At 39.3% G+C, this 26,215-nt stretch overlaps 1 protein-coding gene across 6 annotated transcripts in view; it reads left to right on the top strand.

Annotated features, from left to right (window-relative positions):
* The window catches only part of LOC106092193 (serine/threonine-protein phosphatase PP2A 65 kDa regulatory subunit), a 253,513-nt gene that overhangs the window by 195,373 nt on the left and 31,925 nt on the right, over window positions 1-26,215 (top strand). For 4 of the 6 annotated variants that reach the window (XM_059364665.1, XM_059364671.1, XM_059364670.1 and 1 more), the window contains exons 9-10: window positions 18,010-18,132; window positions 20,003-20,136. In XM_059364665.1, the coding sequence (XP_059220648.1) occupies window positions 18,010-18,132; window positions 20,003-20,028 (149 nt within the window). In that variant the 3' untranslated portion in view covers window positions 20,029-20,136. Of the gene's footprint in view, window positions 1-6,639; window positions 6,713-6,810; window positions 7,100-18,009; window positions 18,133-20,002; window positions 20,137-26,215 lie in introns of those variants that run through there. The other 2 variants (XM_059364669.1, XM_059364666.1) reach the window with 2 other exon arrangements.

Consider the following 26,215-nt stretch of genomic DNA (forward strand, 5'->3'; position numbering starts at 1 on the left):
CTGAGGCCAGAACTCCAACGCCAAGAAACTTTAATGGTGTCGTCTAACGTTAGAATATCTGGAGTTCCGTGTATAAGAAATGAAATCTTCATCTTCATTTGTAACGTTATGGAAATAAACACACCCCCATATACTTTATTAGACCTATTCTTCGTCGATGATGCTGATAAAGTATTGCTGTACGGCCAATTGTCGGTTCCGTTTTCTTTCAAAACATGACCCAATTTTCATGATTTATGAATGCTGAGAAATATTATGATTTTATACATATTTATATGCCTCAGTTAGAATTGGATATCTCGAATATGGACTGGAACGAGATACATTACAAAACAATATATCTTTGCTTTTTGATACACATGTTCAACTACGGGAATTTAGCACCAAGAGGAGGCAATCATGGTTCAATGATAACATTAAAAGATTTATTGAAAATAGAGACAAATTGTATGCGCGCTGGAAACGTTACAAGATATCTTCGTTCCATTAGGATTATAAAGCAGCACGAAAGCTTGTGACGAAACAAATTAAATGAGCAAAATCTATTTTCTACGAAAAGAGATTTAGCTCGGCAGCTAATTCTCAAAAGAAATGGCCATTATTATTCGGGAAATCGGTTTAGGAAATGCAAAAATCAAACACTCTGTACTGGAATTCATGTTGACGTGCTGAATTAACAATTTGTGGACCTCAATTTGATTCCATCATGCTTATCTAGTTTCTCTAGTCCTATAGCATCTGCCGCACGTTTAACACAACCAACCAGCCGTAGCACATACGTTGAGCCTACCAACATGTTCGAATTTAACTGTGTTTCACCATCCGAAGTCCTATCCTTTTGCCTTGCCGTCATATCCAATGCTATGGGATCTGACATGTTACACCCAAAGCTTACACCTTTAAGCTTCTCCTACCATTCATTCTTTCACATACAATTATAACAACAAACACGTTCTCTAATATATGGAAACACGCTAAGATTATCGATATTGTGAAACCTAATAAAGAATATAGGCCAATAGCGAGATTAAAGTGTTTGAGAAAATTATCCACAAGTAGATAACTTATCATATTCATGACAAACACTTATTGTTTGGCCGTCAGTCAGGATTCAGAGTTAACAACAGCTGTATCACAGCACTAAGGGATGTATCGGAAAATATCTGGAATAACATCGACTCCGAAGACATTGCATTTCTAGTTCTGTTGGATCACTCGAAGGCATTTGATTGCGTAAATCACGCTATACACTATTCAAAACTGAGGACACTGTTTCACTTTTTTGAGACTTCCGTTCGACTGATCCATTCATACCTGGATCTCAAAACCCAATCTGTTTACTGCAATCAAATTGTCTCCACTGCACTGGAGACGTCCAGCTGTGCTTAAGTAGCCCCAAATCTGATATAAGTAGCCCCAAATCTGATATTGCTCTATGGAAGTCAATCTTTTTCACCTCTACATATCAGAACTCTTTTAGCAAAATCATACCTAGTTCCGCAATTACTGTATGGATGCGAAATATTTGCTACAAAAAAAGTCATCATCGATTAAATGTGGCTTACAATGCCATCCTAAGATAAGTTTACAGCCTGCGAAGGCAAGAGAGCACATCCCAGTATTCAAAAAAAAAAAAAAAAACTATACGGAGCTACTTTTGATAGTCTTTTTAACATCAAAGTTCTAACATTTCTTCACAAACTCATATATACTATGCATCCGAGGTATCTGTTTGATTAATTACGATTCGCTCAGTCCACCAGAAGAAAAAAATTGATCATACCACGGCACCGCGCCAAGATTTCTGAATGGCATTTTTTCATACACTCAATAAAATTTTGGAACCAATTACCAACCAGCACCCAACTCCAAGGCAATGCTATAAAGTTCCAAAGCACACTTTACAGATTGATTGGACAGATATAGTGTAACCTCAATGTTTCATGCTTGTTAACTTATATGATCTAATGTTTTCCTTAAAGTACTAATTGTATCTTAACTTCCAACTACATAAATAGTTTAATGGTCTTGAAAATAATTTGTAAACAACTTTACTATTCCTTATTTTACATAATACCTACATAGAATACTTAGTTGCTCCTTTCAATGATGTAAAATAACGAACCCGCACAGTCAATTATAACACCCCGGTGTTGTTGTGTGGGTTACCAATAAAATAAATAAATAACACAATACTTTGCAGTTATTTTTTTTGACCATATTGTTCGAAAAGTCTATGATTATATCATACTCAACAGAACTTATATTGCCTACAACCTTTAAGATGTCCAGGATAAATAAATTAAAAAGAATTTTTAATAAGAACAGTTCCTTGTTGCAATCCATTAATAATTTTGAACTTTCTTCTGCCCTTCTGGTCATATGCTGTCAAAAGGTTTCTCCATATCAATTTAGCACGCCCCTGTGTATAGTCTTTCATTCCAATTCCAATTATTGTCAGATGTGAGGACATGTATAGCGTTAAAAGTCGAATGTTTAGATATACCGCCTTAAGTCTCATAGCCATAGTGGCTGCCTCACACTTTATCTGTATGTCAATGGGTCGGATATTTAGAATAGTCTCCAGTGCCCTAGTGGGCGTGGTCCTCATCGCTCCGCCTATGCCAAGACAACGTGTTCTCTGTAATTGTTGTATGGTCCTTATGTTGCACTTTTTCTCCATAGCAGTCCACCAAACTACTGAGGCGTAAGTAAGTATTGGTCTAATCACGCTCCTGTAGAGCCAGTGGACTATCCTAGGATTCTGGCCCCATGTCGAGTCTACGGCCCGTCTACATAGTGCCCTACATCTGTGAGCCTTCTCAGTACGCTCCTGAATGTGACACTTCCAATTCAGTTTCCTCTCCAAGATCACACCTAAGTATTTGACCTTGTCAGATATCGAAATCGTCTTATTGAGGAAACGTGGTGCGTTAAATTGGCCCACCTTCGTCTTCCTCGCGAACAGGTATATTTCAGTCTTCTCTTGGTTAACATTGAGACCTCTGGGTCAAGCCCAGTCATATGCCATATGCGAGACCCTTTCGGCCCTTCTGTATAGCTCGTTCGGATCCTTACCTCTTAGAAGTATTATAACATCGTCTGCGTAGCAGACTGGTTCTAATCCCTCCTCAATCAGCATCCGTAATAGGTCACTTATGGTGGCCACCCATAGGAGTGGCGATAAAATGCCCCCCTGTGGCGTGCCTTGTGCCACTTTCTGCCATTGGACACACAATTTATCCACCTGTGCCTTAGCATATGGTTTATCCAGTCTCTTAGGACCGGGTCCACCCGGTACTGGCCTAAGGATTGGATCAGTGTGTCGGTCCGCACATTGTTAAAAGCCCCCTCGATGTCAATGCATACCGCCAGTGTGTACGTTTTGGCATCGAAGGATTCTTCTATTTTATGCACAACCTCATGCAGGGCAGTCTCCACCGACCTTCCCTTGACATAGGTATGCTGTTTGCATTTGAGCAGTTCGCTGGATGTCATACTGTTTATCATGGTGTCCACAATACGTTCCATGGTTTTGAGTAGAAAGGACGTAAAGTTTATGGGTCTGTAGGCCTTTGGTGTCGCAGAACTTGCCTTGTCGGGCTTAGGTATAAACACCATCCTTGCCGCCTGTCAGGGTTTCGGACCATATGGAAGTCCTAGGCACGCTGTGAAAATTTTGGCCAGACGAGGCGCCAGATAGTCTGCCTCATTCTGTAGTAACGCCGGAAATATCCCATCAGGTCCGGGTGACTTAAATGGTTTGAAGCTCCTCAAAGATTTCTTCACCATAAATTCCGTTATTATAAACCTTCGATCAACGTTATTATTCCAAGATTCCGGTGTCTCCGCGAGTCCCGTCGTATCCTGTGAAAATGGGTTTTCATCAAAAGCCTCAAAATGCCGTCTCTGCTCTCACTCCCACATCGTCTACTAAAGTATCAGTTTGGACATGGGTTTTTGAGAGAAAATTTTTTATCTTGGCGGCGTCATTAACGCGATCAACCTGTTCGCAGAAAAGCTTCCACAAGGCACGTTTTATCGATCTGGTAATGTTATTGTATACCTTGATCCGTGTGTAATACACATTTTACGACGTGCTCTGGTAAAAAGTCTGGGAACTCTTTCCCAAAATTGCGAATCTCCCCGATCATCCGGGGCTTTTCTTGGGCTGATTTCCTTTTCCGAAGAGGACAACTATCTTCGAGGGATTCCACGAGTGCAGTCGTAATCCTTTTGACATTCTCTTCTATGCTTGGACAATCTCAATTATCTTGCCCAAGTCTTCTGTTTAGATATAAAACCAAATTGTTTTTCGCTTCATAAATCGTTGTCCTTGCAATATTTATTTATAATGTTATTAATGCACATTTCAAAAACTTTGCTTATATTTGGTAGTAGACTAGTTGCTCTAATATTCTTCGGGTGTCTGCAGTCCTTATCTTTTTTCGGTAGCAAGACAACTTTAGTGTTTTTCCATGGCTTTGGAAAATTTGAGTTATTAAGCATGTTGTTAAAGAGGCAGCAAACGGGTAAATTTTCAATGCTATGTATAGAACGGCGTCCTCACCCGGTTATAGTCTCGGTTTCAATTCAGAAAAAATATGTAATTGTGTCCCTTGTCACAAAGTAATCACTTGCTTGCATCTTCTTGAGTGAGTCCGCTTTCATTTCGGCGTTTAGCAGAGTTACAGTATTCTGGTTTCTCTCGAAACTAGTCTTAATTCCCAAAAAACTTTCCTTTTGTAAAGGCTCTATTACACGACGTGTAGTTGTCTTATGGTAAGTCAAATGTTGAGTTGTACATGTCGTGTGATACAAACGAAACTAACATATGAAAATAACTTTTCAAAATAGCACATGTAATTTTTTTCGATTAGAGAGTGCCCTATTCCTTCTGAGAAAAACATAAAGAAATGAGCTGTTTTTGTTGTCAGTCGAATGACAGCAACCCCAAATAAAATTGTTTTCACTGATTTTTGATTTAGCCAGCTTTTTTGCAACTTTAAAAATTATAACACATGAAAAAACAAGATTTTGCTCAAATATTTGGGTTATGTCATGCGACAATAACATACAGTTACTATAGCAAAAATGATAAATCGTATGTAAATTGACAATTTTGACAAACATTTTCAATTACATGTGAATACAAAATGTGACATGTCATAAGACATTTATATGCCGTGCAATAGCGCCTTAAGTTGTTACTGTCGTCGATGTGCTTAAATGAATGTACAGTTTCCAAAAAAGATCCTATTGTATCAAGCATTTCCACTGGCTCGCGAACTATTGTATATAATTATTCGTTCTATTCCTTTCAGTGTCTTCATAGAAAATACCGTCACAATCGGGTTTTTCATGTACTTTAAATTTAATGGCTTGAATTTTCAAAATTCTTTTTATTGCTTTAAACGTATGACTTGAATCTTTTGGGTCGATATTTGTTAGTTTATCCGGCACTTATTTATTCTATATATTTGTAAAATTTTCCTGAAGTAAAAGTGTGCTAAGTTCGGCCGGGCCGAATCTTATATATCCTCCACCATGGATCGCATTTGTCGAATTCTTTCCCGGTATCTTTTTTAAACAAACAAAGTATAAAGGAAAAGGATTGTGCCAATTGAATTGAATGTTGGAGACCACAGTAGAAGTCTATGAGTAAAATTTCAGCCAAAGAATTTTGCCTTTTAGGGGCTCAAGATGTAAAATAGGGAGATCTGTCTATATGGGAACTGTATCAGGCTAAAGACCGATTCAGACCATATTTGACACGCATGTTGGAGGTCGTGGGAGGAGCGGCTATACAAAATTTCAGCCAAATCGGATGATAATTACGACCTCTAGAGGCTCAAGAAGTCAAGATCCCCGATCTGTTTATAAGGCAGCTATATCAAAACATGGACCGATTTGAAACATATTTGGCAGTTATTGGAAGTCGAAATAAAACACCTCGTGCAAAATTACAGCCAAATCGGATGAGAATTGTGCCCTCTAGTGGCTCAAGAAATCAAGACCCCAGATCGGTTTCTATGACAGCTATATCAGGTTATGGACCGATTTCAACCATACTCAGCACAGCCGTTGGAAGTCATAATAAAACGCCTCATGCAAAATTTCAGCTAAATCGGGTAAGAATTGCGCCCTCTTGTGGCTCAAGAAGTCAAGACCCTATTTCGGTTTATATGGTAGCTATACCAAAACATGGACCGATATAGCCCATTTACAATCCCAACCGACCTATACAAATAAGAAGTATTTGTGCAAACTTTAAGCGGCTGGCTTTACTCCTTCGAAAGTTGGCGTGCTTTCGACAGACAGACGGACGGACATGGCTAAATCGACTTGAAATGTCACGACGAACAAGAATATATATTCTTTATGGGGTCTTAGTCAAATATTTCGAACAGTTACAAAGATTATGACGAAATTAGTACACCCCCATCCTATGGTGGAGGGTATGAAAAAAAATATTTTCTAGTCTATTGTGTCTTTTGATCGCTGTAACTATTTTACTATTTTCCGTGTGCAATTTTCTTATTATAGTATTAGATATTTTGGTCAGACTAGGTCTGTTTTTAGCTTCTGGAGCTAAAATTTTCATAGTTTAACGAATTATTTTAATTTTCATATTTCTAGGTTAGATTGAAAAGACGGTGCAGATAATAGTCCGCTCCATGCCACTATCTACATACACCAGAGCCAGTAATCGGTTTGTTGTGCGTTCTAAAAATTATAAAGTAACCTCTAAAAAGAGGTTACTTCTATAGGTACATCTGTTTTATTATATGTACATCTATTTCATTATAGGTTAAATTTCGGTTATTGGGGATCTTTGTGACACCGCTAATTCTTCGAACGACTTTTTCTTTAAATCTCACCCAATAAGCATTCATGTAATTGTATTTCTCTGCATGATTCTCAAGGAAAAAAGTAAATTTCTTCTCGTCACTTTCCAGTGATGTACAGATTTGGAGAGCGTTATCACTGTCATATTTTCACGTTTGGAGACAATTCGCAGTGGTAATAAGTCTAGAAGTATTGAGTCTACAGTCCGCAATACACACGTCTATTTAAGAAACCAATCGTAGAAATGAGGGTAAGTTTGATGCATAAAAGCCGCATCAAAGAGGTATTTCTTTATCATTTAGCCATAGTTTCATTTTGATTCCTTTTACATTACTAACGGGGTTACCCCAATCAGTATGTCTAGAGGTTAGCTCTCCAGGTTTAGATATAGCTCCCATGTACATATTTCATCCGATATGTCTTTTTAAGGCTGTAAAAGCCACAATTTTTGTCCGATCTTTACAAAATTTGGCATTGGATATTTTTTTGCGGTCTACATATGTGTGCAAAATTTCATAAAAATCGGTCCAGATTTAAATATAGCTCCCATATGTATCTTTCATCCGATATGGACTTTTAGGGCTGTAGAAGCCACAGTTTTAATCCGATCTTTAAAATGATTTGCGCGAGGTGTTTTATTTGACGTCCTAATATGTGTGGAAAATTTCATGAAAATCGGTCCAGATTTAGATATAGCTGCCATATATATGTATCGCCCGATTTGCACTTAAATGGCCGTAGTAGCAACAATTTTCAACCGATCAGCACAAAATTTGGCACGGACTGTTTTCTTACTAATCTTAACAAATCTGGAAAATTTCATCAAAGTCGGTTCAGATTTAGATATAGCCCTATCTTTCATCCCATTTGAACTATTAAGGCTGTAGAGGCCACAATTTTGGTCCGAAATTTACAAAATGTTGTAGATGGCTTTATTTGAGGTGTTCATATGCGTGCAAAATTTAATAAAAATCGGTTTTGATTTAGATAAAGCTCCCATATATATCGCTCATCCGATATGGCCTTTTCAGGCTGTAGAATCCAAAATTTTCGTCGGATTTTGCATGAGACGTTTAAATTGATGTTCCATTACGTGCGCAAACTTTCATTAAAATTAGTCCTAATTAAGATATAGCTCCAATGTGTATATTTCATCCGATATGGACTTTTAAGACAGTAAAATCCACAATTTTGGTCACATCTCTACAATATTGGGCGTGCGATGTTTTACTTCATATCCCAGTATGTGTCATTAAAATTGGCACAGGTTTCGATATAACTCCCATATAATCTTTTATACGATATGGCCTTTCAAGGATGTGGACATCCAAATCTTTTGTCCTATGGTAAGAAAATCTTACAAGGTTCTAAATTGCTCTTTCAATTGTTATCCAAATTAAGGTCTGACTAGATTTCGAGATAAGTTCTACATTGAAGTACTACATGCACTAGGTGGTGTAGGGTATTATATAGCCGGCACCGCCCGACTTTTGCCTTTCCTTACTGGTTTATTATGCATACTTCTAAGAATTTAGGAGAATTAATTGCGTTATTTGTGAAATGGTGATTTTTTATCTTATTTTTAATTATTATTGCGGTTCCCCCCATTATACTCCAACTTTCCCGTCTCTCCTAATAACTTTGTAATCGGGGAATTGGAGTTTATGCCTGGAATTAAGTTTGGTTTCATTTAAAAGAGTAATGCCTGGATTATGCTTTCTGAGGAACTGTTCTAGATCGTATCCTCTTTACTTTACTTTAATTGGCTATGACAGAATATTTGTTCCACTAGCCGAACGTAGAATAGCGTTCCAAGCGCCTCGATCTTCTGCGCTCATTCTAAAATATCTGACACCAAGTTTCGAGGTGTCTCCCACAACTTGATCTTTCCATCGGGCTTTTGGTCTTTCCGGTTTGCGTGTACCACCGTGTTTGCCTTCAAAAGACTTCTTTGCTAGAGCTTCTACATCCATTCTGACAACATGACCTAGCCAACGCAGCCGTAGTATTTTCATGCGTGCAACTATGCTATCGTCGTCATACAGCTCATACAGCTCGTGGTTCATACGTCGCCTATATTAACGCAAACTGGTCCATATATTTTACGAACAACCTTTCTCTCAAGTACTCCAAGCACTGCCTCATCTGCTTTCACAAGTACCCATGCTTCAGAACCATATAACAGCATGGGTAGTATCAGTGTCTTGCAAAGTGTAGTCTTCGTCTCTCGAGAGGTGGCCTTGTTTCTAAACTGCTTACTTAGTCCAAAGTAGCATCTGTTTGCCAGTATTATTCTTCGCTTTATCTCAAAACTGGTGTCATTCGTTTCGGGTACGACGGTGCCGAGGTAGATAAAGTTACTGACTATCTCAAAGTTGTGGTTCCTAACTTTCTCCATTTTCTTTATCTGCTCCGTTGTGCAAGGCTTTTTGGGAGTTGAAACCATCCATTTCGTCTTATCTCCATTTACTGCCAGACCCATTTTCACTGACTCTTTTTCGATTCTTTCAAAGGCTGCAGTTACTACTTCCGGTGACCGACCTATGATATCGATATTGTCGGCATAGGCGAGTAGCTTGTGCTCTCTTTTGATTACTGTGCCATATCTATTCACATCTGCATCTCGTATAATCTTCTCCAGCAGAATATTAAAGAGATCACATGATAGGCTGTCTCCTTGTATGAAACCTCATTTGGTATCAAATGGTTCGGAGAGATTCTTTCCTATTCTTACTGAGGAACGCGTATCAGCAAGAGTCATCCTACAGAGTCTTATAAATTTTGCAGATACCAAACTCAGACATGGCTTGAAATACCTTTGAACGTAAAGGAGTATCGAAGGCGGCTTTGTAGTCAACAAAGAGAATTTGTTAATTTGTCCTTCCTGGGTCTTTTCCAGGATTTGGCGCAGTGTGAATATCTGGTCTAGGGTGGATTTACCAGTTCTAAAGCCGCATTGATAGGGCCCAATTATTTCATTGACTTTAGGTTTTAATCTTTCACACAGTACGCTCGAGAGTATCTTGTATGCGATGGGGAGGAGACTTATTCCTCTGTAATTGGCACATTCCGTCTTGTCTCCTTTCTTGTGTACGGGACATAGTATGCTGAGGTTCCAATCATCGGGTATGCGATCTTCTAGCCAGATTGTGCAGATAAGCTGATGATAAGCCTTATCAGCGTGTCCCCTCCGGTCTTAAATAGTTCAGCGGGTAACCCGTTGGCCCGTTGACTGCTACTTGGACCTAATTCTGACTAGGAGGTAAACATTCTATATCATCATCATTGATTGGTTCTGCGGTATCCTCTTCACCGCCAACATCGGACACTAGCAGTTGGGTAAAATTTTCTTTCCATATCCTTAGCATATTGTCTGTGTCAGTTACCTGATTTCCTTCTTTGTCTCTGCAGGAGGATGTGCCTGCACCAAAGCCATCGGTTTGGTGTTTAATTCTTTGGTAGAATTTCCGGACTTCATTTTGATTCCTGTATATTTCAATTCGCTCACACTCACGTCTTCCCATTTCTTTTTCTTTCTGTGGAATAAACATTTCTCCTCTCTCCTTTTCTCCCGATACCTCTCCTTCATCTAACGTGTTGCTACTGTAGGGTTGCTCTGTATGCCGCATTCTTGGCTTCAGTAGTATCTCGACACTCTTGATCGTACCATGAGTTTTTTTGGAGGAGGCTTCCGTTACCCAAGTACGGATTTCGCGGCATTTTCCATGGAGTGGGCAATAGTTTGCCACTGCGCCATTATATCATCGGAACAAGGAGTGCAGTTGGGTCTGTCGAGTGGAGTATGCCGCTACCATTTGTTGTGTGTGCAGCTTTTCAATGTCCAGCTTCCGTGCAGTGTCAGATCGTACTTTCCTCGCCATGTTCAAACGGGTGCGAACCTTTGCTGCAATAAGGTAATGATCCGAATCTATATTCGCTCCACGGACCGATCGTACATCTAGCACGCTGTATGAATGCCTTCCATTTATCACAACGTGATCAATTTGGTTTCTCGCGTTTTTTGATCGGGTGACAGCCATGTGGTTTTGTGAATATTTTTATGTTGAAATCTGGTGCTACTAACTACCATGTTTTTTGCCGCGGCGAAATCTATCAGCTTCAACCCATTACTGGGCGTTATCTCGTGGAGGCTAAACTTTCCGACTGTTGGACCAAAAATGTCTTCCTTCCCTATTTTCGCATTAAAATTTCCCAGAACGATTTTAATATCATGGGCGGGGCAGCGGTCATATTCTCTCTCTAGACGCTCGTAGAAAATATCCTTGGTCTGCTCGTCTTTGTCTTCCGTTGGGGCATGGGCACAAATAAGACTGATGTTGAAGAATTTGGCTTTTATGCGGATTGTGGCTAGCCTCTCATCCACCGGAGTAAAGCTGGAGACTAGATGTTTCAGTCTCCGACTAACCACAAATCCGCAGCCAAATTCATGCCTCGTATTATGACAGCTATAGTATAATTCGTCACCGTTTGGTGTTGTAGTGACGCCATTCCCAGTCCATAGCACTTCCTGTAAGGCGGTTATATCTGCCTTGTACTTCTCTAATACATCCACCAGCGCGTACACTCCACCTTTTCTATAAAGAGTGCGGACATTCTAGTTGCAGATCCGCAAATCATGTTTCTTTTTTCGTTTGCGTAGGTCGTCAACGTTGAGGGGTCCGTTTTTACTATTCCATTGTTTTTCATAGTAGTTCTATGTTTTCCGGGGGCGGGTTACTGGCCCAGCGCCCCAACCGCATGGGTTTTGTTGGATTGCATGTAACGCTCGTTGTGGCGAGCCGCTTGCTCCAAGATCAGACGCTTCCCGCCAGCCGCCTTGTGCCACCTGACTCCTCACTGAGACTCTCCTCTCGAAAATCGTTGACTGCCCGCGGCCGCATTTGCAGCAGATCGTATCCTCTATTAATACGAATTGGAGAATTCACATTTATGTGTATTATCGTAAGGTCCTTCGATATAGTACTAATATGGTTGTTTGGAAACATTATCCCTCAATTATGGAGAATATTGCAATTGCTTTTGCATGTGTACCAGTTGAGCATTAAGGTTCAACATCATATTTTTTCCATCCTTGAATAAAAGAACACTTTATTTTGATATTCAAATTGTTATCGTTTCGCTTTAATACATTAGCGAAATTATTTTCTGCGTTCGTTAAATTATTCACATTATTTGATCTATATCCTACAACTGTGTTTTTCTTATTTCTAAGTTTGTGCTGTAGCTCTTTGTATTTTTCACAGCCTTTATACGAGGCTCGATGGCCTTATTTCTCATCGCGTCCCATTCGATCATCCGATTAAATAAAGGTTTAATGGCTTGAAGCTTGTGTATATTACTCTCAGGAGGAATTTGTACCATAAAAGTTGGTCATTTATAATTGTCTTCTTAGCTGGATTAAGTAGTGAAAGGGCTCACTTTTATAAGTTAAGCTTATCATCTTGAAAATTGCATAATCATTGGTGTCGATAGTATTATCGAGGCGTTTTAATAGCGGTATGCATTGACATCGAGTAGGCTTTTAACAATGTGCGGACCGACACACTGATCCAATCCATAGAACAGTACCGGGTGGACCCGGTCCTTAGAGACTGGATAAACCATATGCTAAGGAATAGGTGGATAAATTGTGTGTCTCATGTCATAAATATAAGGGCGAAAGTGGAACAGAGCACGCCACAGGGGATCATTTTATCGCCACTCCTTTGGGTGACCACCATAAATGACCAATTACGGATGCTGACTGGGGAGGGATTTGAAGCCGTCTGCTACGCAGACGATGTTATAATACCTCTAAGGGATAAGGATCCGAACGAGCTATGCAGAAGGGCCGAAACGGTCTTGCATATGGCATAAGACCGGACTAGACCAAGAGGTCTCAATGTTAAACCAGAGAAGACTGAAATATGCCGGTTCGCGAGGAAGACGAAGGTGGGCGAATTTAACGCACCACGTTTCCTCAATTAGACAATTTCGATATCTGACAAGGTCAAATACTTAGGTGTGATCTTAGATAGGAAGCTGAATTGGAAGTGTTCTGAGAAGGCTCACAGATGTTGGGCACTATGTAGACGAGCCGTAGGCTCGAAATGGGGCCTGAATCCTAGGATAGTCCACTGGCTCTACAAGAGCGTGATTAGACCAATATTTACTTACGCTTCAGTAGTTTGGTGGACTGCAATGGAGAAAAAGTACAACATAAGGACCATACAACAGGTTCAGAGAAAGTGTGAGGCAGCCACTGCGACTATGAGACTTAAGGCGATGGGAGAATAAATTGAGGATGGGAGCAGCTCATACCATCGCGGTATAATCGAGGCGACGATAGGAAACCTGGAAGGAAGGGAAGAGGATTCCGATCGGATAACTGAGATGAACCTTGAAGTCGAGTGCGAGGTACAAGGATGGATCAAAGCTAGAGGACAGAGTGGGCCTGGGGTTTACATTGAGAACCCAGAGACTGAAATTTGTCTTAGACTGCTTGACCATAATACGGTCCTGCAGGTCGAGATCCGAGCGATCACTGAATGCGTGAAGCAGTGTGGTGCTAACGCGAGCACGTCGAGTGTGAATATCTTTACCGACAATAAAATTGCCATAAGGGCAATAACAACCAGGACGGTAAGGTCACGAACAATCTTTCAGTGTAAGAAGCAGATTAACGCCTTCTCTGAGGATTGCAAAATCCTTATCGTTTGGGTGCCGGGCCATAACGGAGTAAGGGGAAATGAAAGGGTAGACGATTTGGCGGTGAAGGTCAGTGGACTGCCGTCAATAAACTTGGTTAACCCGAAGCCATTCGGGTCGACGCAGTTCTAGTTAAGGGAGTGGGCGACGAATGCGCATGCAACATTATGGAACAGCGAAACGGTCGGTAGAACGGCGAAAGTCCTATGGGGGTATCTCGATCGTGAGAAGACGAGGTTATTACTGAAAGGAAGCAAGAAGGAGGTCAGTATAGTCATTGGTATCATAACGGGACACATAGGACTACGAGCTCACTTATGTAAAATCGGTGCGGCAAGTGATAGCATGTGTAGGGCATGCGGGGAAGATGATGAGACGTTGGAGCATTTCCTTTGTCATTGCCCTGCTTTCTCGTCTAACAAATACCGGCACTTAGGTGGATACACAATACCAGACATGAACCAACTCAGGGTAGTGGTATTGAAAACAATTAAGGATTTTTAAAGTAGCACGGACCAAACCTAAAATTTTCTTTTTAGAGGTTACTTCATAGTTTTTAGAGCGCACAACAAGCTGATTAATGGCTTAGGTGAGTGTCCATAGTGGCATAGGGCGGATTAATATCTGCACCCTCTTTTCAACCTTACCAGTGTTCAGCACTGATGGAATATCCAGTGCTGAATTTGTTTTCTGCTTACCCATGCGCAACGGAGACATTCAATAGGCCGACAAAAGTGAAATGTCGATTGGATCCCAAAAATAGACAAAATGATGGCAATGTGATGGGAATCAACAGCGAGCATCACCAACAACAAATTCATCGCCATCTGTTGGCCGATATAAATTATTTGAATAGCAAAGCCAAACCGCGCAAAGAAAAAGAGAGCGAGAAATACAGCAGAGAGTGTTAAAAGTTGATCATATGCTTTTCACTACTATTTTGAAAAGTAGTCTGTCCGTCGAATAAGCTAAATATTGGATCTAATCTAAACTTTCACTGCCTTCGGTTGTTTTTAGACCCTCTACCCTGGGACAAACTTCCGCAATAGTCTAAAAGTTCTATACAAACATGACCGCAATATATATATATTTCATATGGTGTAAAAGAAGGCGCAGCGTAGCGGGCCGGGTTCAGCAATGGAGTCTATATTGAGATTTCTAGTAAAGTTTTATGAATGTCCAAAATTAAGATTTATGTTACTTTCATGCACCAAGTCAAAAAAAGAACAAGAGAAATTCAAGCAAAAACATTCGTGTTTTTGTCAATATTTATATTGATATTTTCATGAAACATATTAGATATACAGATTTTTGTTCTTCAGTGACTTATAGTTAAATTTGGTAAGGAACATTTAACCGTAAAATGTACTTTATATTTTTACTGATTACCGACGCTTAGGTTTAATTTTGGTGTATTCTAATGCAAATTTGCCCATTAACATTCCATTAAGGAACTGGGGCAAACTTCTTACATATCAATGAGTACTGTCTGGGGGGAAGTTTTTACATGGTATAGAACCTCACAAATGTTGCCAGCATTAGGAGGGGATAACCCCCGCTAACACTTTTTTCTGATGTTCTCGCAAGCGTTCAAACCCAGGCGTTCAGCGCCATAAGCGGACCCGCTTTAGCTAGTCGTTTGAGGGTTAAAATGTTCGCAGTCTTGTCGGTAATAATGCCGAATACACTATACGAGGGTTGCCTTTTATATTTCGGGAGAGGACAATCCTTGAATTGCAATCTGCCAACTGACAGCTCTGTCGCAAAGCTTGACATTTTTGAGGTTTTGACATACAAGCGCTATTTGCATTGTTAACAGTAACTTGAAAGATTCATCTCGCCCAAAAAATGTAACTAAATCGTGAACATTTTCGTACGATTATTTTTTACAACTCTCGACGTGGATTAACTCAATAAAAGTGCATCGATGAACTTAGTTCAAGTTTTGGCGATGAAGCTTTATCAAGGACTAGTGTTTATTGATGGTATGGTGAATTCAACCGAGGTCGTAGTTCACTCCATGACGAATTTCGTGAAGGTCGTCAGAAAGTAATTATTGCTCCAAAACCCATTGATGCTGTGCGCCAACTGGTATTGCAAGATCGTCATGTCGAGAGATTGAGACAACCTTAGGCAATAGTGGGACCAGCATACATTCAATATTGCATGAACAATTGATCGATAAAAAAATATTTCACGTTGGATCCCACACAATTTGTCAATCGCTCAAAAAAAAAAACTCAGGTTGATTGGCCAAAAGAAATGCCCCAAAAATACGATCGCGGTGCTTCGAATACGTCTTTGACATCGTTACAGGCGATGAATCGTGAATTTTCGAATATGAGCCCGAAAGAAAACATCACTCGCCACTGTATGGGTGTTTCAAGATGAGCCAAATCCAAGAAAAGTTGCTTGCGCACGAAGCACTTACAAGCAAATTATCGCCTGTTTTTCGGAAAAACTGGACGTGTCGCAATCGTACCACTAGAACAACGCAGAACAGTCGATTCTGAGTGGTATACAACCACTTGTTTACTGGTTGTCTTCCAAGAAATCAGGAAAACCATCCGCTGAAGACGGATCACTCTTCACCACGACACACAGTGGGATGAGAAAAAAAGTGGAAATAAGTCTGCCATTTTGGAACGGATAAAGATATCTTCATGAAATTTTACATGGTTATAGCTGAGGTGTTATTCAGTTTATATGCAAGAGCCCAGGGTCCTAAAAAACCCAGAGGCCCATTGGCGGGCCTTCAAATTTGGTCACCTTGGCCCTATAAAATGTTGTTCGGGCTGTCAAAAATTGTGTTTGCTGATAAGTGCTTTAAAAGCTCTACAAAAAACAAGCCTAAATGTGCGGAATATCTTTTTAGTGTTCAAGAAATTGTTGAGCCTATTTTGCAGGGTTAAAAACACATTATGTTTTATGACATATTTCGACTACATGCTATATTGATGCAATTAAAAATAGTGGGTTAAGGTCAAACAGGCCATATTTTATGACAAACTCCAACCAAATATGGCGTAGGTTAATAATTTTAGATTGCAAACATATTTGGGTAGAACCCAAAACGAGGCCAAAAACTACACTTTTGTAAAATATAAAATTCAAATCGAATGATGCATAAAACCAAAACTACTAAAGATGTCATTCTAATTTTTCACAAATTTGTAGATGAGTATCTTAAAAAAGAGAACAAATTTAAAATTGTACTTCACAGATCTCCCATTAGAGTTAACACAATTTATAAAAATTACACTGAAAACGCATTTACATTATGTCTTCTTTGCACTACAGTAAGCTAAATTGATAGTGATGGGTTAAGTTTTCTGTATAGAGATGAAACAATGAAATTACCTTTTTACTAAAAAAATGGCAAAAATTTACTTTTTTCCCTCTTCTCTCAGAGGTGTCTTTCTTGTAACTCGCATAACTTTTGACTGAAGAATCGGACCTTAGCATATTTCGCTACAAAAAAATAGTAAATTTTATTAACTTTCCAAATGAGTTGAAATGGGTTCAGAAATGCTTTCACAAGCAACAAAATAAGAGACCAGCCTCTGCGAAAATTAAAAAAAAAATGTTAGTCAAATTTCTTGGACACTATAAAAGATATACCGCACATTTTTTGTAGGGCTTTTAAAGCACTTTTCAGCTAAAAAAATTTTGAAAATCGGCCCATAAATGCGCTTTTGACAGCCCAAACAAAATTTTGTAGGGCCGAGGTGAACAACTTTGAAGGCCGACCATTGACTTCTGGGGCCCTGAAATTTTACATATAAACTGAAAAACACTTCATACGAGCTCTCACATCGGCTCCAACAACTGCATTATGAGTACCCAAAACATCGTTTTGATGAGTCATCTGCCATATAGACCTGACTTGGCACCGAATGAATTCTTTTTTTCCCGTACGTAAAAAATAAAATGAGAGGTTAACGTTTAGAATGCATTTTTTTGGAGATACCTCAATCAGAGTGGAAAGAGTGCTTCGAAAATTGGTCCAAGCGCATGCAAAAGTGTATAGGTCTTGAAAAAAATTAATATTTGTTTTTGTTCTCTAATCCCGAAGCTATCGTAAACCGAAAATTTATGAAAATTACCTAGAGAGAGAAACTCCCCCCCCCCCCCCCCTCTTGTTTGCTTAATTTTTGATGAAAAGTTTCTGAACGCCATCTCTTTCATAATTTGTACAATATTTCCTTTGTGTTTAGGAAATAGTTGATGTTTGTTCCACAGTCTAATTGGATGTCTTTTTAATCTTTTCCTCGATTTTTTAAGCTTTTTTATTAAACCGTGTTTTAATGGTCCACACATCTCTTTTTCCTTTAAAATTTGCTATAGATAGAACAGGCTTTACTATAGCGGTATGTGGGAGTTGGTGATATGGTTCATATACATATAGTGTATACTCAAGTTCTTTATCGATTTTTTCCTTAATTATTGCAGATATGGAATTGGACGTTTTTCGCGCCACTGTGCCCCCCGTGCTGGGAAAAAGTTTAGAAGAGGCCATTATTGCAAAGTTAGCAACAGCTCCGCCGACTACTGATACCAATAATAACGACTTATGTAAGTATTTAAGGAAAACAAACAACATTTGGTTCACTACATCGGCCATCAACATTGAAGTAAAAAATAATTCAGCAAAGCGGTACCAAAATTAAAAGTCTACTTAAAACAACAGGCATACCAATACTATATTATTTAATTAGTTTTTTTTCGCGCTCCTGCTTTTGCTTCTGAACCGTTAAAATGTTATTCATAAATTTTATTTTCTGGTTTGCTTATCGAATGGAATCGAACCCACGGATTCCAGACGGTAGTTATTTAATAGAAAGCCTACAAAATTAAGACAAAAACAAATAAAAGGTTCGACATCCGTCGATATATCCACACTAGTAGAATTGAATAAAGGACTAGATAAGTCAAGTAATGTAATGTTAAGCAATTTTGTATGTCGGACTTCCTGCGCATTTTTTTATTAGCCAATCATGCACAAATTTTGTGCGTGAATCTCCCAAACCCACGGCTTTACCAGTAATAATTCGCCGATTTACCTTCTTGATAATAATAATCATGTGAACTAAGCTGGGCAAGGTTTAGACTCACATGTTTTCGTCCAGAAAGATTCCACATGGACAGGAAAAGGAAGACGCGTTCTAGTTCCTACCGTTAATCATGCAGATCGCTTTAAAAAGTCCAACAAGTTGCGAATGTTAACATCCGCTAAATCAGACAAGTTCTCGAAGTAATGAGAACCTAAAAAGGAACTCCTTCTGACTGCCAGTGCGGGACACACACTCAGAAAATTTTCAATAGTCTCTTCTTCCTCTTAATTGCAACCTTCAGCATGTTTTCCGATCAGACTGTGACCTTTCATGAGAGACACAATGACTGAGACGTCTGTTCTAGGCAGCGACAGTAAGACTGTATTCCTCTTCAAGTCTAGATTAGACCACATAATGTGAAATGTTCACATAATGTGAAATGTTCACATAATGTGAAATGTTCACATAATGTGAAATGTTCACATAATGTGTAATGTTCACATAATGCGAAATGTTCACATAATGTGAAATGTTCACAATGTTTGCGACCATCTACCACTCGTTGCCCTTCGTGTCTGATTCAGACAACTTAGCTTACAAGTCGCTAGAGGCATACTCACAGATTCCAGTTCCCCTGGATTTTGAACTCAGAAATATTTTCCCCAGAGATTTAATGGCTCGCTGACAGTCTGAGAAGTTATTTATACCAATCGTCGCTATGACATTGTATCTTAGTCATTCCGCCAATGATCAGGCAATGTGTAATCCACACCCCCTGGAACATCGGGCATTGTATCATGAATAACACAGTGTCCATAGCAGCCCCATGGCTAAAGAGAAAGTTCCTTTAGCCCCACAGCAGTAGTCGCAGCAATTTGTCTAGCTATAATGTCCAGAGGCATTAGGTGACACATTAAATTCAGTGCATCGGATGGCGTAATCCTCAGTGCGGCTGTGATGTATCCGGCTAAGTATTGAACAGTAGATGGACTTTTGAAGCGCCGTCCACCAGACCACAACATCATATAGCATTATAGGTCAAACAACTGCAGTATATACCCAGTGCATAACAAGCGGTTTAACCCCCCAACTTTTGTCAAAATCTCTCTTACATAGGGCAAGAGTTGTCTTTCTTGTCTTTTCAAAATGTTTGATTTGAAGTTCAATTTCCTGTCCAGCAAACACCTAGGTATTTTGCGCTATTAGTAAATGGAACATTCTGTTCTCCTCAAGGAGACAGGTGCCACTGTAGGTAACTTTACGCTAAGACCATTTTCGGTAGCCCACATCGCTGTCGCACGTAGAGCTTCCTGAAGTGTAGTGCTAAAGAACTTTCCCCTAATCGCAATAGCCACATCATCAGCCTAAGCGACCACTTTCACATCTTTTAGTTCCAGAGACAATAACATATTATTGAATGGCCGTATTCCAAAGAAGAGGAGAACGTACACCACGTTGAGGTGTCCCTCTACTGCCCCATCTTTTCAGATTTACAAGCCCTAAGCCTGCCGTAATGCATATTTTAGTAAGTAAAATATTAAAAACCATTTTTCGATGACTCGGCCACACATTTCTGCCGAAACAGTCGCTATTTCCCATCCAATGTTTGCTCTGAGCACTTCCAACGTCGCCGGTTTGTTTGCATAGACCAATGGCTTGACGTAGTTCCAAAGAAAAAAGTCTGCAGCCATCAGATCGCCCGAACGAGGCGGCCAATCGACTGGTACATTTCTTGAAATAACACGATCATCAAACTGACTCTTCAATAAATCGATTGTAACGCGTGCTGTGTGGCTTGTCGCCAGGTCCTCCAAGCATTAAGGCGGAAGCTCTATACTAAAAGTTGGAATAAGTTGGGATTTGCCAAAGTCGCAAGGTCTTAGTCAAAATTCGATTTTTATTTCCAAAAGAAAAAAATCTAGTAAATAAAAATAATTTAAACAACAACATTCAACCAAATCGGATAAAATTCAAGGCTTTAAGAGACTCACCACATCAATAAAAAGTAACTATGCAAAATTTCCAGCGGATACCTTCATTCGTAAAAACGCTATCCTGATTTTGATAGGACTGACAGGCGAACAGGAAATCAGATAAATAACATACTTTTCGTGCCTACAAGAGGAAACATCGTGTCCCATACATAGCATTGCTTAGTCTAAACTTCAACGAAAACGTATAAATAAAATAAAACGGAGCCGTTAGAATTATTTGCGGAAACACTAGAGTGCTCTTCAGCAAATAAATAGATTCATACATGGACTTTAATTCGTTAGACTTAAGTGTTGCGAATATACAAACTTGATTTCACAAAAGAAGGTAGCTCATATTTATACTTTCGATTCGCTCAATATTTGTGTTGTCTCTAATAGTCGGAATTTTCCCATATTTTTTGTTGAATAGGCGGGATAGCGACAGAAAGTCGGGATTATCCCGACCGGTTCCTACCATCTGGCAAGCCTACTTGTAGAACCGTTCTGTTGAAACCACATGTCGTCAAGGTCCATATCTTCCGACTCAGGCCAAAAATAATCAGTGATCATGGTGATCATCGTCGACGAAAAATATGACCCAATGACGCCGCTGGCATGCATACCACACCAAGCAGTTATTTCTTGTGCATGCAGTGTTGGTTCGTGAAGCACATGTTGATTTTCACCTGACCAATAACGCATATTTTGCTTATTGGCAATCATGTTACGCTACTTTAATTGGCTATGACAGCACATTTGTTTCATTAGCCGAACGTAGAATGCCATTCCAAGCGCTTCGATCTTCTGCCCTCATCCTACAATATAATCTCTGAGACAAAGTTTCGAAGTGTCTTTAATCACTTAATCTTCAAAAGACTTCTTTGCTGGGGCTTCTGCATCCACCCTGACAACATGACCTAGCCAACGCAACCTTTGTATTTTGATACGTGTAACTATGCTATCGTCTCCATACAGCTCGTGATTCATACGACGCCTAAATTCTCCATTAACGCAAAATGGTCCATATATTTTACGAATAATCTTTCTCTCAAACACTCCAAGCACTGCCTTCTTTTTTCACAAGTACCCATGCCTCAGAACCATATAACAACACGGGTAGTATCAGTGTCTTGTATAGTATAATTTTCGTTAGCCGAGAGCTGACCTTGTTTCTAAACTGCCTACTTAATCCAAAATTGCATCCGTTAATTAGTATTATCTTTCAATTTCTTTCAAAACTGGTGTCATTCGTTTTGGTTACGGCGGTGCCGAGGTAGATAAAGTTGATGACTATCTCAAAGTTATGGTTCCCAACTTTGTCCATTTTCTTTATACGCTCGGTTGTGCAGGGCGTTTTAGGAGGTGATTATCTCCATTTACTGCCAGACCCAATTTCACTAATTCCCTTTGGATTCTTCAAAGGCTGCAGTTAGTACTTCTGGTGGCCGACCTATGATATCGATGTGGTCGGCATAGGCGGGTTCTCTTGTGAGTAGTGTGCCATATCTATTCACATCTGCATCTCGTATAAAATTCTCCAGCAGGATACTAAAAGGACCACATGATTAGCTATCTCCATGTCTGAAACCTTGTTTGGTATTGAATGGTTGGGAGAGATTCTTTCCTATTCTTACTGAGGAAGGTGTTTCAGCAAGGTCATCGTGCGAAGTCTTATTAATTTTACAGGGATGCCAAACTTAGACATGGCTTGAAATACCTGTGAACATATAGGGCTATGGAAAGCGTCTTGTTTCCTTTTTTGTGTACGGGACATAGTATGCTGAGGTTTCAATCATCGGGTATGCGTTCTTCCTGCCAAGTACATACGCCTTATTAGCATGTCGCCTCTGATCTTAAATATTTCAGCGGGTAACCCGTCATTGGACCTCATTCTGACTAGGAGGTAAACTTTCGATACCATCATCAGGGATTTGTTCTGCGGTATCCTCTTCGCCGCCATCGTCGGACGCTAGCAGCTGTGAAAAATTTCCTTTCCATGTCCTCAGCACACTATCTGTATCAGTTACCAGAAGTTAGATTACCTTCTTTGTCTCTGCAGGACGATGTGCCTGTACAAAAGCCATCGGTTTGATGTTTAATTCTTTGGTAGAATTTCTTGATTTTATTCTGATTCCTATTTCAATTCTCTCACATTGACGTCTTTTCTTTTCCCTCTTCTTCCTGCGAAAGAGCCGTTTCTCTTGTCTTATTTTCTTCCTCTAACTCTCCTTCATCTGGCTACTGATTGCAGGGTCGCTTTGCATGCCGCATTTTTGGCTTTAGTGGCATTTCGACACTCTTGGTCGTACCATGGGTTTTTTGATTGAGGCTTTCTGTACCCAAGTACAGATTTCGTGGCATATTCAATGGAGTGGGCAATGGTTTGCCACTGCGCCGTTATATCATCGGGACAAGGAGTGCTTTCATCAAGCAGTTGTGTCAGTCGATTAAACATATTGTTGCGATCTTTAGTGTTTGCAGCTTTCGTGCAGTGTCAGATCGTACGTTTCCCGCCAAATTAAGACGGGTGCGAACCTTTGCTGCAACAAGGTAATGACCAAATCGATGTTTGCCCTTCGGATCGATCGTACATCTAACATGCGGTTTGAATGCCTTCCATCTATAACAACATGATCAATTTGGTTTCTCGTATTTTGATCGGGTGACAGCTATGTGGCCGTGTGAATCCTTCGATGTTGGAATCTGATGCTGCTAACTACCATGTTGTTAGCCCTGGCGAAGTCTATTAGCCTCAATCCATTGCCGGAAGTTTCTTCGTGTAGGCTAAATTTTCAGACTGTTGGGTCAAAGATATTTTACTTCCCTTTTTTTAGCATTAAAAGCTCCCGGAACAATTTCAATACAGAAAATATGTCCCTTAGAAAAAACTAAGAGACTGGACAGACAATATCATTGAAATTTTGTTGACTTTCAATAAATTCTTTATTCGGCATAAAAAAATATAAATTTCGTATTCAGAAAAATTTTTTTTAATTAAACTAATTGACACTTATTACTGTGCAGCAGAACTTATTGATTTGTTTCACCATAAAGAAGATGATGTCGGTAGGTTAGAGGATGCGTGCAAGATTACCAAACATGAGATCATGACTTCAATACCCGAGAGCAGCAATAAAATTAACTAGACAAAGCAACCCACCACCACCCGAAGCTAAGCACATATGTTAGCTGGTTAGATGGTTTTTTGCTTTGCTAATGGACATTTTGTTGTTGTTGTTATATGTTGGCTTGCAAAAAGTGCTTTTCAACAACAAAATTGTTATTTGAGTCGTTGAGATTCAAAATAAATTGTTGCAGGAAAATTAACAACTTTTGTATTTGTTTTCTCGACCAAAGTTGTTGTTTTTCAAAATTATTTTTATCTGTGAATATCAGGGGTGGAAGTGGGGGAAATACTATAAACTTACTATTTTTGCAATTTTTTCTTTTCGGTATATATCTTTTAATTCTAGCTCTATCCACCCGCCCTGTACAAAGTTCACCCATTTCGTAAATTTTTGGTACTTTTTTTAGTACCTAATTGTTGAAATTTCCAAAAAATATCTTATTCATCCAATTAAGTATGCCATGATGTACCTAAGTTCCAAAATTCAGAGCTCTAGCTCAATGTACAAAGAAAGTGCCAAATAGTACAAATTGCAGCACTAAACGTACTATATCTATTTAGGAAAATGTTTACCACCAAATCTCATTTGTTCAAGACGCTCCTTAATTTGAGCCCAAAATCATAATTCTAGACCTATCCGTTCGTGCTGGGTAAAAAAAACAAACAATTTCGTATTTTTGTTTTTTTTCAGTACCTAAACGTATGTATATCACCAAATCCCGTCTTATTCCGTGCCTATTATCCAATTCCAACATTTGTGCAAGATTTCATGATTCTACTTTTAGCCGTTTGAGCTGGGTGACGTTCAGTCAGTCAGTCACGCTATTCTTTTATATATTTTGACAATGACATAGTAAATAAAAATGAATAAAAAAACAAACAAAAAAAATGAAAAAAGTGTAGGAAACAATTTTAAAAAAATTGTTTAATGACAACTACATACAAAATTGCGCCGAATTTTCTAAAATTGTTAAAAAAAAAAAAAACAGAAAAAAATTACCGGACGCGGGAATCGAACCTGGGTTTGCAGTAGAATTGGAGTCGGATTGTGCATGAGCATTTTTACCCTTGCCGTATTGCATGCACCTACGTATGCCTGCAAACTGCAGTGAAGAGGTATGTTGTCTACTATTGGTAATTGCGGATTTTTTAAAAGAAAGTAAATGCATTTTTAATAAAACTTAGAATGAACTTTAATCAAATATACTTTTTTACACTTTTTTTCTAAAGCAAGCAAGTAACCGCTGATAACTGACAGAAGAAAGAATGCAATTACAGAGTCACAAGCTGTGAAAAAATTTGTCAACGCCGACTATATGAAAAATCCGCAATTACTTTTTGGGCAACCCAATATAATTTGTTGTTAAGTTAAAGAAAACCCTTTTGCTTTTTAAGGTCATTCAAATATTCCATTTTTCGCAGTGCTGCTAAAACGACTTTAACAGCAGGCATTATTTAATTGGTGCTGTTGCTGCGCCGTCCAAAACACTTCTTTTGTAAATTGACATATTTTGCAGGCCCTTCAGCAGGCGTATATCGGGCAATGGGAGGTGCATGACATCGTGCCAATGACACACAATGTTATTTTGAAATGTAGTTTGCCTTTGTGTGGAAGTACTGGTGACTGCCTTTGCAGGCTCATGCGTATGCATGTATTTCGCCTCTTTCCGCTACTGGGAGTGCATTCGCAACTGAAACTCAAAGCTGTCAAGTCCCTATTGGAAAACCCTTTGTATTCCTTGATAGAGAGAGAACCCTTTATGTAGGCGACTTGGTCGTGGGGCTGTTTTAGGGGACTTATCCATTGCTATACGCTGTTGTTTTCTATCAAACTCTCTAGGGTCTTCAGCAATAAGGATGATAGACTAGTAGGACGAAAATATTTCGCCTTCGTGTGGTACGGTTTCCCTGCTTTTGTAATGAAAATTACCTTTGTTTCTCTTCATCCCACAGGTATACACGACATGCTGATACAAGTATAGTATGTCATCCAAAGCCAAGGATAGAGCTCTTAATTCAGCCGGTGCTACATTATCAGGGCCTGGCGACTTAAAGGAGTTACAACTTTTTTTCGCCCAAAAGGATTTTCGACTCAGACACAATTTCTCCAACAACATCCGACGAATGCATATCAGTGATAACCTCTTCATGTGCTACGTTATCCGTGGGAGAGTTGTCTCAGGTGTATCCTCCACGGAGCTCGTTTTTTTTTTTTTAGATTAGTATTGTGCTAGAGAAAACGAGATTGATGAGATTCAATTCTTAATAATTAATACTTTTTTCTTAATTAGTAGATAACAATTGTGTGTTATTAAATTTGAAGGCTCTCTATTAAGAAACTAATGCTTTGCTTATGATATAAGGAATTGTTGATGCATCCAGTATTTATACCCTACACCACTACTGTGGCACAGGGTATTACAACTTAGTGCATTTCTTTGTAACACCCAGAAGGGAGAGAGATAGGTACATTGATAAGTATACCGATCGACTCAAAATCATTT

This window comes from Stomoxys calcitrans, chromosome 3 (genome assembly GCF_963082655.1).
Source record: "Stomoxys calcitrans chromosome 3, idStoCalc2.1, whole genome shotgun sequence".
NCBI classification, from domain to species: Eukaryota; Metazoa; Arthropoda; class Insecta; order Diptera; family Muscidae; genus Stomoxys; species Stomoxys calcitrans.